Raw genomic sequence first — 14,690 nt, forward strand, 5'->3', positions numbered from 1 at the left:
AAGATGTTGTTATAATAAATATGTTGTTATAGGTAGGCCCTATATAACATATAATAATTAATATCCATGTTTGCACAGAAAATAGCCTACAAGGATCTTCCACAAGTCATATTGAAGGCTAAAACAAACCATTAATGAGTGCTATAAATACCTCAAAAACATTTAATCACACTACATTCGTAACCAAAATTTACTTGGGCTTGTCGATCAGGTCTAAAAAAAGTAGGCTATGTTGAATGTTGTCAAATTTCACTTGAATATTTTTCCATCAATCCCCGCGACCCTACATATTGGGTAGATGGATTTTTACCACTGCAAACACGAACTTTAAAAAAATATATATATAAAATATAAAATTACTGATTATATTATATTTTAAATTTAAAAGATTATAAATGTAGGTATACGCATGCTGTATGCCGTGTAATAAATTCCTAGGCTAAAACTGTCAACCTAAAAACAAATAGGACATATTTTGATATTTTCAACCATAACAAAGCAGTGCATTCTGGGTAATGTGGTCAGCGGCTCTCACTCATACACGCTGTCATTCAACACTTCTGTATTCCTGCACTGCACTGATGTCGGCAGCGGTCGTTTTAGCAGCTGTTCTCGGCGGTGGGGTTCTCTTCATTGCCCGGAGAATATTCTTCAGGCGGAAAGCGCTGACATTACTGACTTACCCATCGGCTCTGATGCGCGGAAAGACTGTGATAGTGACCGGGGCTAACTGCGGCATCGGCAAGGCAACGGCAGCGGAGCTGCTGAAGCTGCAGGCCCGTGTGATCATGGCCTGTCGAGACAGGCAGAGGGCTGAGGAGGCGGCCCAGGACATCAAGAATCAGGCCGGTCCGAATCAGGGAGAGATCGTGATCAAACACTTGGACCTCGCGTCGCTCCATTCCGTGCGCAGCTTCTGCGAGGACGTTATCAGGGTTTGTTTACATTTTTCGCCTTCTCTTTCAGTTCCTAAAACTGTGTTTCATTGACATTAAATATAGGCTACTGCACCATGAAGTATTAATTAACGCAGAAATAGCACAAACCGTGTTAAATATATTGAGAAAATGGCTTAATTAATATATCAGAGTGCTAATGTTTACATGTTGTGTAAGTAAATGTCAAGCAGTGAGCATGTGCGTTGAAATGAGCTATCCAGTGTCCTGAAACATGATATGAAATAAGATAACTACAATTATTACTACAATTATTAGCACAATTAAACTGGTATTATCGACCACTATCATTTCTTCTTACAAGGACATATTAAAGGGAATGCATATTATTATTATCACATATTATTATGATAAAATATCAGCAACGTAGTAACTGTGGTATCCTGTTAACTTGATAAATGTTGTGTTCATAAATGGCACCTTGGTTAGTTGAAAATGTCCACCATAATTAGCTATGAAAAAAATATTATATTTCTAATAATATTTCTACATTTTATTGACACTTTATGAAGGCTTACCCTAATTGAGAATGAAGTCACATGAAATGGGCTTAAGTTTACACTATTTAAAGTTTAATAGTTTTCAGTGAAATTTAACAATAACAAAAAGGCATAACATTGTCAAACCATTGTTTTGGCCAACAGAAATTGTAGGCCTAATTAATGAATTACATAAAATTACGACATAAAACATATGTGACCTATTTGATATTTTTGCATGTCAGCATGGTTTTACTTTGACTAAAAACCTCATGGCTCATTTCCACTGAGCGGTACGGTACGGTACAGTTCGGTACGGTATGCAATTATTTGCGTTTCCACTGTCAAAAGTTGTGAATGGTACCAAAAAGCCGAACTGTACCGTACCACTTTTTGGGTACCCTTACGTTGGGGTACCTAACACACTGGTACGGTACTAAAAGGTGAAGCTAGACTCACTGCAGAACGTTGATTGGTTGACAGAGTATCGTCACTTGCGTGAGCTACAAGGGGAATGGCAACATAAGAAGTGCCATTTTTTAATATACAGTTGGAATATAATACTACGGTTATTCTTACACGAAATGTAGTTTTAAGAGTTTTTGAGGCGGGAATGTAGTTGTTTAAAGCTCAAATCTGCGGTTTATTTATAATGATTTATGATAATTTGATCCATTCCAGGCGATCACCGGGCGCTCGGCGCTCATGTTCCCCACCTGGAACAGCCTTTCCTCGGCTAGTCGTTCTGACGTTTGCCGCTGACTCTGTAGTGGTAATTCATCTTGTGTATATCTAACAGGCGATCTTTGTCTCGTGAATCGATAATTCGTTCCCTGGCCAATCGTTTTAGCTGAGGGCTAAGAGAAGTTTCATATATTTAGGCTATAACTTTTCCGTTGTAAAGTTAACGTTAGACTAGCGCTGAATTTGTATATTTGAATGAATTGTTTGCTTTATTTCTTATTGTATCTAGCTTCTTGTAACGTTACGTTTTACTTATACTTTTATAATGGCTATTATTGATAGAACTGAAATTTAACAAAAAGAGATAGGGTTGAGTTTTGTCATTTTTTATTACAAGATTATCACTGTAATGTTGTTTATTGCAACATTTGTACAAATGCACATATTGCCTGCAATATGTTTAATATATTTTTAAATTTAAACGAAAAGATGCAGGGTTGTGTTTTATATTTCGTTTTGTTATAAATAGGCTAACGTTAAACATGTATATAATCAGGTATATACATTGCCTGAACCACATTTGTGTGCCTATAATGTTTAAAATTTATTTAAATGAAAACGAAAAGAGGCAGAGTGGAGTTTTATAACATATTTCGTTTTATTGTTGCCTAAAATGTACATGCAGAGCGAGCTGAGTGACGCTTTCAAGAACGCGCTGTTCCATTTGGAGAATTACTGGACTCGCGTCCTCGGGAGTCCTTCTGCTGAGAACTTTGCGTACTTGGTATTGAGAAATGCCTAATGTCGGCGCTTGTCTTCTTGTGACAAACATGCCGAGAAGCAAGGACAAGATTTGCTGTATGCCATCCATTGGTGTTTACTTTGTCGCTTTCTTCTTCGCGCGAAAATGACGTTGATCGCTTCTTTCCGGCAAACACCACGCCTATCAAGTAGGGTACTGTTGGCGGTGGAAACGCTAGCTGGATCATGGTTTGCTGTCCCGACCCGAACCGTACTGTACCGTACCGTACTGCTCAGTGGAAACGAGCCATTAGATGACATATAGGATACAGTTAATGTAATAACTAGCCCGGATGTCCTGTGTATGTAGGTTTATTAAAGGGCTCATGAATTTTTTTTTTTGTTTCTTTAAAATGTTCTCTGAGGTCCACTTATAATTTGACATAAAAAACATCCTAATTTAGAAGTTATAGGCTATTTTTTATCCTGTTTTTGACCTCCTCTTTGATAGGCATGCTGCATTCAAGACTTGGAAGTAAATGCCCACTGATATGATTGGAGCAGCTTTGCATATAAAAAGGCACTTCAAGGAAGGCACTTCAAAATGTCTTGTAATCCTCATAGGCATCTCCATCGTTTTATTGCTAGATCCTGTGAATTGACATGACATATGTGAATTGGTGGGCGGAGCTAAAAAACGCATTGCTTTCAGATTGCTTCTGTAGTGTACTAGACGCTCATGTGATCAAATGTGTTCAAACCTCTGCAAAAGTCCACCTACTCTCCGCCTACTGACCTAATGCATGAACACGCATTCACAACATTTGGCATCATCTTAGCGGCTGTCAAAGCAGAAACTAAAGCTACTGCTCTCTGTATGTTTTTTCTGTTTTCTCCAGTTGTTCATATGTAAATTGCCCTAGCTTATTTTGTCCATTAGATCGAAAGATCTGAAAAAGGTTCATACATTTATCCGCCCATAGACCCTCCCCTCCAAGAAATCAGGACAGAAGTGGTTGAAAGTGGACAAAAGAGACATATTAAAACACCAGGTGTAAATGGGTATGTCTCTCGAGTCTCGTCTACTTGAGATCTGATCATCCAAAACGCATTTTGATACCAGGTGTAAACAGGGCCTGTGCCACCGTCCCAAGTTGATCCCTGTAGTCCTCAGGCAGCCTCCTTGAGGTTATTGTTTTCACCATCCTTGATTCTTGCCTCAGAAACAGTCTGCCAGAGAACTTAAGGGTATCACAATCCGTCAGTATTTTTAAATTTCAACCAAGGTAAACAGCTATATGTATTAATCATTTTTCATATGTTTATTTTCTGTATTAAATGTAAACAGTAGGTGCAATATTAATAAAGTGTGATTGGATGTGTATGAACAAAAATTTCTAAACCTGATTGTGTTACAATATTAGGAGGAGCCAAGGATTGATGTTCTTGTCAACAATGCCGGTCTCTACCAGTGTCCCTACAGTAGGACAGAAGAGGGTTATGAAATGCAGCTGGGAGTGAACCACCTAGGTCACTTCCTTCTGACACATCTCCTGCTTGACCTCCTGAAGCAGTCTGCTCCCAGCCGTATCGTTGTGGTTTCCTCCAAACTCTACAAGTATGGCAGCATCAACTTCGAGGACTTGAACAGTGAAGATAATTACAACAAGGCTTTTTGCTACAGCCAGAGCAAGCTTGCCAACCTACTTTTCACTCGTGAGCTGGCCAGCAGGCTGGATGGTACTGGGGTCACTGTAAATGCCCTCACTCCGGGTATCGTAAGGACCAGATTGGGCCGACACGTCAACATACCCCTGCTGATTAAGCCTCTTTTCTTCCTGGTCTCTTGGTTGTTCTTCAAAAGCCCACTGGAGGGTGCTCAGACCCCACTATACCTGGCATGCTCGCCTGAAGTTGAGGGTGTGTCTGGAAAATGCTTTGCTAATTGCAAAGAAGAACAATTGCTTTCCAAAGCCACCGATGACCATACAGCCAAGCGGCTGTGGGACCTGAGTGAAAGGATGGTGGGCTGTTGAAGGTGAAGGGAAAAAGCAGAACTGCCTTTCATAAATGTGGCAATTTCAAAACTCGAACATTAGAGCAATGGATTTTTTTTGGGGGGGGGGGGGGGGTGGCCAAGTACCTGAGGGACTTACTGGATAAGAGACAGGAAATTAAAATGTCCATCTGTTCCCCATATCTTTGCTGCAGTGTTTTCAGAGATGGCCTCCAGCTTGTGACTCACTCTTCTCTGTGAATGAGAGCCTGAAAGTATCGAGTCCAACATATCCCTTGAATACAAATGACAGGAGCAACGTGCCCAAGAAACATATGGCTCAGAGCTAAGATGAATACAGAATAACATGAACACTTATTGCTTATCTCTCAACATAGATAATATACATTTTTGAATGTTTTTCTGCAATTAATTTTACAGACTTGTTCATTTATGAAGTGAAATAGCGACACTTTAGCCTCTCTGAATATTATCTTTTCATAATGCTGTATAGTATACCTGGCAACTCCCACCCTGTGACTTATTTCAAGATATATTTGAAAGTGTTTGTGACATCCCAGTGTCCAAACGGAATAAAAAAGAAAATGCGTAGGCTATGGCTCTGGAGATACTGTAGAGTGGTGTCACTACTCAAATAAAAAAGTGAACCAGAGTAATGGCTGTTTAAACGTCATTGCCTCCGCTATTTACTGCTGTGCAATAGCCATTATTAGATCAAATTCATTCACTGTGGAGCTGTAGGGAGTTTACTGGCTACAGTCTTTAATCATACACACTAATATGAATGTTTTAAGTGTAAATGCAGTGCTTCTGTTATACTGTAAAGACTGAATAAATTGAATGTTGCAAAGGTAGTTGGTAGTTTGTGGAGGAGGACCAAGGTCCTTCCTTTGTATGCTGTCATTCACACTGTACAAGGAAACATTTCATGTATGAAACAGAACTCTAAGTTATAAATTCTCCCCAATACACCTCAGCAGCAGCCTCACTCTCCGACAGGAGCAGAGCAGGAAACAAAAGGGAGTTAAAGAGGCAGACATGGTGCAACTATTGTGCTTTATTAGATATAGAAAGCAAAACAGAAGAAACAGAGTCATGCATCATTGTGTCAACTGACACAGGATCCCAGCTGATTTAGAAAGAAGAGAGGGATTGAATCGTGAGGTAGAGAGGGCCTGAGGGAGGGGGCTTACAGCACTGAGGAAGAAAGGAGAAAAAACATCAAAAAGAACTATCACCTCAGAAATTCCATTGCCCAACAAAACACATCAGGAGTTAAAAAAAATGCCCAGTGCTTTCAAGATATTGTACTCACTTGATGAAGCAATTGATTTGAGTAGTATCAGATCTATTTGGGATAGAAATAGATTAGAGGTATCACTTTGGTTGAGAATGAATCTTGACGGGCTGACTTAGGGGTATTATGATTCCATGCTGAGTTATTCTCAAAACGATTTTTACAAAGTGTTGTTCACAAATCTGAAACGATTTGTCAATATCCGTCAGTTAATTCTCAAATTGTTTTTATGACTTAACTCGTTTGAGGCATTTTTAATTGTTTGCAACGTGTATAATTGTGCCGATTGCCTTATTTATAGCAATAAAAATAATTTACAATTATGTAGATTGTTCAATCTCTCCATAGTGTTACATTTCTTAAACAATTATAGATATAGCATACTTAATAAATACAGCTATTCATAAATTATATAATAAAAGATCGAATTTCTTGTCAAAATTAGCATTTCTTTTTACAAAGCATGTGCTATCCATTCACAAACCCTTTTTGAGCCCAGAAGGCTTTTGGTAAAACAAAGATAACCTCTCTCTGAAGACAAGTTTCCAAAAATCCATAATGCACTTAAAATACTTTCTCACAAACCACACAGAACCATTAATAAACTTTCAAAATAGGCTATACAAATAGTGCTGAGTGTTAGAGCTTCATATCAACTGTAGAAACATGAGCCGGTTATGTTTGATGTTTAGAAAACACTGTAACAGATACAGAAATAGAGAGAAAAAAGATAAGAGAGCAGATGGACTGAAAATGTTCAACAGAAAATCCCATCATGTGTTTGGCTCAAACTGTAGCTTAACATTCAAATCCTACTGACAAAAGCAGGTAACCAGGAAACCCTGCTCTTAGTTTAGTAAAGTCCCACAGAGCTGTAAAAGAGGATTAACCAGGAAACCCTACTCTTAGTTTAGTAGAGTACCATAGAGCTGTGCCTTGGTGAGACTGTCCTTGCGTGACAGCCCTAGTGTGCCAAATTTTTGGTACGGTTGTTGTGGAGGAGGTGGTGGGGTGGTTCCCTGAGGGGACACGCTGTGCCTCTCGGGTTGATAATGCTGCAGCTCTGCAGCCATTTCCAGAGATCCATGGTCCAGTGACTCATTTGAACTGTTGGGGCTTACATCAACGTACTCTGTTGCTTGTCCCCCAGCTGCCACCACACCGTCCTTTGGGCTGTAGAGGCTTTGCTCTGACTCTTGGCTATCCTCCTTGGAGTGGTACAGGTGAGGCTGGCTTTGCTGCTGCCGTAGGCCTGGGCTGCAATCAGGGCTGGGACTGGAGAAGGCGTCTAGTACCCCAGCATGATGGTGGTATACATCAGTTCCCTCCTGGAAGCTACTGTAGAGAGGACCAAGGCGAATTTTTGCAGGCCGGACAGAGAAGTGCTGCTCAGAGAAGCTGTAAGGTGAGGCCCGCCCGGGACTGCGGTATGAGTGGGCACTCAGATCCTCCACACTCAGTTGCCTCCACCGACCAATCAGCTCTTCTTCCTCAGGGGCAAAAGCACTTCCACGGCGACTGTCACCATAGGTGATGCTGGGTGAGGTGGAAGTTGGCAGGGGCTCGTAAGGTTCACTGTAACAGGAGGACATTGTTCTGCTGTAGATGGGTGAGCTACCATTCTGATGGTGGCTTGCCTCAGGTGGTTGAAAAGCATGGGCCTTTGTGAAGGCGCTTGGACTCTCCCTCTCCCAGGAAGAGTCGCTTTTGTGCTCATATTCAGCCCCATCCCTCCATTCCATGTAAAGGGCAGGGTGGCGAGGAGAAGATGCAGCACTGCTCGGAGGATCCTGACCCTTGTCCTCTGACCCTCCTGCACTAAAGCTGGAGTAAGAGCTGGAGCCGCCTCCCAGAGATGTTGTAAACTTCCTGAAGTGGTCCTGCGAGAAGCCAGGCTGCAGTGCCATGGATCCCTCTTCTGGGTTGCTATCAGTGGAGTTCTGGGGTTCATAAACCTTCCGCTGTCCATGGAGGTCCATGCTGGGTCTGCGCTCTCGTCTCCGTTCGTCAGGGCAATAAAGTGCTGTGTCACTGCTGTACAGATCTGACTTGTAAGTAGCTCTGAGGCCGAGGCGCTCAGTGCTACCCACAAGGCTGGTGCCCACGAGGAATCCCTGGCGTTCCTGGGGTTGTGGGCTAGGTGAGCGAGAGGCTTGACTGCTGCAGACCTCATCTGGCTTCTCCAGAACTTTAGCAATGACAGAGGCAGGGACTGTGTCGGCATATGGGGAGTGGCAGAGGGAAGAACCCTCCATGTGCAAGCTCACACGCTCCTGAAACTCTGCAGGCAACTGAGAGAGAGTGAAACAAATTTCCATTAGATGTACCCAATGAACAACAAGAGTTGAGAGATTCGCACACAAAGAGAAAACGGCAGGCTGTTATGGAAACCTATCAGGCAGGGATAAAAGGGAAATAATAGCTCAGATCAGGTCAATATCCTTAAGAGGCTGTAAGAGACATAAAAGATTGGTGAATGGAACTGGAAATGGAAGTACATTTGCAAAGCAGAAGGCCAAAGATATTAAGACTTCAAACCTGTACTAATGGTCTACATACGTGGTTTTAGTTTTTCATTTAGCAAAAATTGGCCAGAGGGAAGAACCACAGATTTCATTGCCACTGACACTACACACAGACTACTAGGCATCAATCCAATATCACAACTCTTTTTCTTTTTTTTCTTACCTCAGTTCTTTCACCATAGCAACAAGAAGAAAGTAAATTGCAGCTAATTAGCTAACAGAACATGGCTAATTATATAAGCATGATAAGAGGAGCCAAGACAAAGCAAAAATTTTAGTCCTTTTTTAACCAATGGGGTTGGTCTTGGTTCAACAAAGTTATGTGACATCTATTGACCTTCTGAGTATTCTTGCTTTTAAGACTTTTGGGGAGCTTTTGAAGAAATTTCTCTGGGGTTATACAGAAACTCTCATAACCATGTGACACCTTCAGCTATGTCCAACTGACTATTTTAACGAATGCTTAGTGCCAATTCTTTGACATTCTCATATAAAACAATATTCAAGGCTGAATTCCCTGAACACGCTGTTACAGACACATTGATGTTTTCATTCAGGTACATCTGCCAAGGATGAACAGGTTTTTAAAGCAGGCAGCATGCCAACATAAGTCTCTGTTCTAGACATCGTGGGACTGGCATGAGGCATGGAGCAGATTCTATGAATAAAATGCCAAGTTTATTGGCACTCACTATTATTATTTAAACTTCATCCCATGTTTGCCCTTCCAAAATAGTCACTCATTCTTAATTGGGATAGAACCTCAATATTTCTTTAAACAAGGACGTTATTTACTATAGTTGACCGAAATACTAGTATATACCACTAAATAAAAAGAATCCCGCTTCTTGATTTGCTACATTCATATCAGTCAAGAAACATTTAGGTAACAGAGTTAGTGGTTAAACAATATGGCACTAAAGGGGATGGTTGGGTTTATTTAGATGAAATATCTTTTGGAAAAGGTATTGTGTGGAGGATGTGCAAATAGGCTCTATAAAGAGACCAGAGGTTGTGCTATAAATAACCATTATCCAGCACTTTGACAGACTGTGTGCTATTGTCATTGTTATAGACACACTCGATTATATTCCAGAATCTATTCCATTTTTACTGTAGCACATGCATGCTTTGCCACCTAAACCATTTCACGTATAGGTAGTTTCAGAACTGCTGTTCTTTGTTAAAATTGCATGCATGCTGACTTACCTCAGATAACTGGGCTCTGTAGTGTGACTTATTGCACTGCAAGAGCTGTGCAGCTAGGTTACAGTCCTTCCTGTATAAGTCCTATTGAGAGTGGTAAAAAAGGAACATTAGATAATCCAAAGCAAATACACAGTCCTCCAAAAGGCTTCCATTAAGCCTCCGTGAGTAAAAGAAATCAGATTGTTATTATTTCTCTTACATTATCCTCTCTCAGTTTCTCAATGGTCATCTTAGCTTCCATGAGATGATTGTTCAGGACGATGATTTCTCGGCTGAGAGCCCGTTTCTCATCATCGTGGTGCTGTGACTGGATGAAAGGAGCAAATTTTCAGAAAAAAACAACAAAAAACTATGATATGCATTTGCAATGATATAGGCCCTAGTGGACCACCAGTAGGAATATTGACAAGTTCACACAGTAAGAAGTCATTGCACGTGTTAAGTCACCCTGCAGCAGATGGGAATTAATCGGCGTACTTTTAAGGAAAATCAATAGAAGGCTGATATATCAGATGATTTTCACATAATTTTCCTTTCATACCTGGACCCATAACCTTCAGGGTCATCATTGACGCAATATGTTGCTTTTGCTGTTTACTACTACAAACTCGGAGTAAACCCTGAGAGGTGGATCCTAATACAGACATGTACTGGTCATAGGATGTACTGTGGCAGGCAGGCTAATTATAATTTAATTGTTTCGAACTTCAAATTAACAAACAGGCTGTGATGCAGATTCAGCGAGCATAATAGACTCACTTTCACACTGTCATGTGAAGGCGGACAGGTTGTTGTAATGGACTGTAATTAATGTCAGGCGCACCAGTGGCAGTGTATTGATATTCAAATAGACTCTTAGTGCATTCAGCGCTATTGTACATTTAACACATTCACTAATATGTCGCACCACAAAACACGTACACGTATCGACAAAAGTGCGGACAGCGATGTAAACACTTTCATCCAAAAACCCATTTAAACAGGAAAACACTTAAAGAGGGGGATGAGTACTTGTAAACACAAATGCGGACACAAACATTCTCACATTAAAACAAAAAGCTGTGCCAAAAAGACGCCTCTTGAATAATTTATGCTTTTTTTAGAGTGTGAACAATGTGTGCACTCACATTTCGGTGTATTTTATCCTCTAAGTCCTGATTGATCCTCTGCAGTGCCGAGTAACTGCTCTGTATTCTGTGGGAAACACATGAACAAAACGTCTTTCTTCAAATCCTGCATGCAAGAAGGTCTTACGCCTTCCTTATTTCCTTAGACACATCTGTTACATAATCCAAAGTTTTTTGTTTTTATTTTTAAGTCTGTTGCCAAAACTCTCACCAGCGCACCTGTTCATCTTCCGCATTATGTTATGGTATCTCTTGCAATATCAATTCACAACATTTATTTTACAATGGACCGAGGAGCCCAACACATTGCCAAGCCATAACTGTACAACTGACTCCTACACACTTGGCACTGGCCAGCACATGCCTAAGTAAAACAATTTCTGTCTCCCAATTCACTTACTATTCATCCAAAATAGTACCCTAGGTAAGAAATAGTGCATCCCAAATCATAGTATGTTTAAAATATTAAGGCAAAGGTGTCTGGATGATATAGTTTTCCAGTGGATTTTCGAAGTGTGCATCTGTGCAAGTTTCTTTTTTGAATAATATTGTCCACAAACCGCTGCCAAATGCAATTTTTAAAAGTACATGGTCTGAAGAAGTCAGTGATATTTTCTGTTATTCACTATTTGGAGATACATGAGATTCTCAACTATTTCAGAAATTGAGTGTAAGAGAATATTTAGGTTTACTGGTTACATTGCATGTAATGAACCAAATGTGCAGTTCGCAGTCAGCCATGACTGCTTATTTGTGTTAGTGTAGGTAGTATTTGACAGGTCATGTGATCTCAACATGGCGGTCCCAATGAGTTGATCTGCACCGTGTAAAATAAAACAGCTTTTATGAATTTTAAGTTACTGATTTTTTTTTTTTTTTAGAGTTTATTTCTTTAGGGGTAAAACTGTTTTTAATGAGAAAAAAATTACTGAATGCACCTTTGTAATAAAGTCCCCTGTGAAAAGTATTCTCTATTGGATTAAAGTTAGGGCTTTGACTATAGGGCAATCCATAACCTTAATTTTGTTTTTAGACATTCAGATGCGCACCTGATTATGATTTCACTGTATGACATTGTTACACCGGCATCCTGTATTTACAAGAATACTTTCAACCTCCAAAAAGTTCCATTTTGATTTTTGTCTACAGAATATGACCCCAAAATTCTTTTCAGCAGTTTTCATTTTTTTGGTGACTTCTTATATTAATAAACAAACAAACAATGATTTTTAAATATGTTGCATCTGAAAATCATATATTATAGGAATAAACTTCATGATGACCATTAAAAATTATGTTCTATATTGTATGAATGTGTGTAATGTTAATTAAATCCGGACATACTACATCTGTGATGTAGGCTTTATCATGTTACCAACAGTTATGTTACTGTTTTATATGTTTTATGAATACTATGAATTAATATACTATTCATTTTACATACGTCTTTTATCTATTATAGCATATTCAGACACAGTGTTCTGACTAATATAAAACCATTCTGTGAGAGAAACTTGTAATAAAAGACGAAATCTGTTCACACCACAGTATTAACCTTAAAGTTGAGTCATTTGTATAGTGATGAATTTAAATAAATGCTAACATACTGCCATGTTCTTTTGCTACACACTAAAAAGTATGTTCTTTTCCATCACCAATGAAGTACAAAGTAGGCTAGTTGGGATGAAGACAATTTCAAGGTTCAAGTCCATTGTTTAAAAAAAAAAATGTTCAGTTAGTTACCATATGTGGATGGTAACAGTCCCACTGTTCTAAAGCCAGATGCTATTGTGTACACTTTCCTTACCGGCGTAATTTGTCGGTGAACTTGTCGAGCTCCTCCTGGGCTCTGCGCAGCTCTGTCTCCAGGTACTGCCTCGTGGAGTCAAACTCACGCTCTAAAAGCTCCAGCTTATGAGTGGTGTAAGAGAGACGCTTCCGCAGGTCTTCCTTCTGTTCCTGCAGAGAGCTACATAGAGGTGCGCATGTGATTACATTCACAAAATCAGACTAAAATACTCCCTGAATCCTTTCTACATGGACCAGGAAGAGATTCAGGATCAATAATGGGAATGTAAAAAAACAAAAAAGCTGTTTTGTATGAAGCAAAACCTCAGATTGGGCCAGATTTACGAATGTATTTCGCTTCATTGTCACTGACGTGATCAATAACTGTCATATAACCCAATAATCGCATTTAGTTTAACACTTGTGTCAGGAGTGGTTTGATGACCTTTTTAATCCCGTACAACCTTTTTTTCCCCATTACCCACATTGATCCTTAGTCACATGACCAATGCCATGTACATCTATTTATAGATCAAACACACAAACGGATGGGGTGAGAGAGATGGATGGAGCCAAACACAGCTTTTTACGATACGTAAGAAAACCACTGACAGCTCTTAATGGGTTTGTATTGATGGACAGATGTGTGGTGAACGGTAATGACTTCTCTGGCGTGCCACAAACCAAGCTTGATCAGGCTGTCAGACAACACGTGTCTGAAGCAGTGAGAATGTAACACGTCTGAGAGATAAATGGACTGACAATCGATACACACATGTATTTGGAAGCGAGCAGCACACATGCAAGACCACATACACTTATTCTCAGCAGGCCACAAGCACAGCGGAACACATGTCTCATTTAATGTATAAATATGTATTTTATTTGAAACTTTCTTTGTGGTAGGTGAGAATTAACCACTGAAAATAAACCAATCAGAATGGGAATGCAAATTGCACAATCAGCTTTCATTATCATACAGTGAATCTGCCAGACAGCTTATGATTAACATGTGGAGGTACAAAAGACAGATATAAAATAAATTTAGAAAAGATATTAAAAGTGTCCAAATTATTACAGGATCTCAAAATAACTGAAAGACAGATTAACGGCAGTGTATATTTTTTTCAGGGGGATTAAAAAAAAACATGTGACAACTAGCCCTAACCTACCCTTTTCTAAATACAATACACACCATTGTATTTTTTACTCAAAACCTTACAGTTACTGACATAGAGTGTGAAAACTAGCCCGAACTCTACTTCATATGAATTTGTCATATGAAGGAGACAAGATGGAGGTAAGTAGATCTACAGTGGACACTGCATGATTTGTTCCACTTGTTACCCACTATATATGGACAAGTGTTGGTTCGTGCATTGGTTTACTAATTCCTTTAAACAGCCCTATTTAGCAAACCAATAACACTTCCATAGTCACAAGTGGATTGGAGAGCATGATTATCGCACTGTATGTAGTGTGTACAATAGCACATTCATTGCCCAACACTTGTAGCAACAGCACTCATGATGGTGAGGGTGGAACCAATCTGTCACAGCACTGTGAGATCGGCACTCGACGGATGCACATGGCTGATGGGATGACTGTGGTGGGCGGACGACGGGGTTGAGAGAGCATCTTACCTCTTTTTCTGATGTTTACAACCATTTCGAGGGGTTTTAAGGGCCGTTTTCCCAATATATATCTTTTTCATGGTTTTTCGCAGTAGGCAACCTCTCATGAGGGTTCTGTGTATAAATTATCCGCTTCCTATCAGGGATTCGGCTTATTCCTGCTCGAGTCTGAGGTTAGCTTTCCCATGCAGTCCTGACAGACCGCTGGAGATCCTGCCAACAGAGCAAAGAGA

General features: G+C 39.9%; 2 protein-coding genes across 4 annotated transcripts in view; one reads left to right on the forward strand and one right to left on the reverse strand.

The window, feature by feature from the left end:
- The first annotated feature begins 506 nt into the window (after positions 1 to 506).
- Positions 507 to 5,727, forward strand: rdh14b (retinol dehydrogenase 14b). The gene is made up of 2 exons (XM_077221019.1): positions 507 to 935; positions 4,285 to 5,727. The coding sequence occupies exons 1-2, from the start codon at positions 516 to 518 to the stop codon at positions 4,894 to 4,896; spliced, it is 1,032 nt and encodes a 343-aa protein (XP_077077134.1). The 5' UTR covers positions 507 to 515; the 3' UTR covers positions 4,897 to 5,727.
- Positions 5,728 to 5,916: 189 nt separating this feature from the next.
- LOC143729668 (brain-enriched guanylate kinase-associated protein) overlaps positions 5,917 to 14,690 on the reverse strand; it is a 36,114-nt gene continuing 27,340 nt past the window's right edge. For 2 of the 3 annotated variants that reach the window (XM_077221011.1, XM_077221012.1), the window contains 6 exons: positions 14,467 to 14,670; positions 12,843 to 13,004; positions 11,036 to 11,102; positions 10,108 to 10,215; positions 9,909 to 9,989; positions 5,917 to 8,465 (listed from right to left, as the gene is read on the reverse strand). In XM_077221011.1, the coding sequence (XP_077077126.1) occupies positions 7,080 to 8,465; positions 9,909 to 9,989; positions 10,108 to 10,215; positions 11,036 to 11,102; positions 12,843 to 13,004; positions 14,467 to 14,564 (1,902 nt within the window). In that variant the 5' untranslated portion in view covers positions 14,565 to 14,670 and the 3' untranslated portion in view covers positions 5,917 to 7,079. The remainder of the gene's footprint in view (positions 8,466 to 9,908; positions 9,990 to 10,107; positions 10,216 to 11,035; positions 11,103 to 12,842; positions 13,005 to 14,466; positions 14,671 to 14,690) is intronic. The other variant, XM_077221010.1, reaches the window with a different exon arrangement.

This window comes from Siphateles boraxobius, unplaced genomic scaffold (genome assembly GCF_051911475.1).
Source record: "Siphateles boraxobius isolate OS27281-9 unplaced genomic scaffold, OSU_SipBor_1 8, whole genome shotgun sequence".
Classification (NCBI taxonomy): domain Eukaryota; kingdom Metazoa; phylum Chordata; class Actinopteri; order Cypriniformes; family Leuciscidae; genus Siphateles; species Siphateles boraxobius.

What these genes read in the sequence shown, in the direction of transcription:
- rdh14b (XM_077221019.1), top strand. Translation starts at nt 516, where the DNA reads ATGTGGTCAGCGGCTCTCACTCATACACGCTGTCATTCAACACTTCTG. An exon ending in TCTGCGAGGACGTTATCAGG is followed by an intron (nt 936 to 4,284) that starts GTTTGTTTACAT and finishes TTACAATATTAG; the next exon opens with GAGGAGCCAAGGATTGATGT.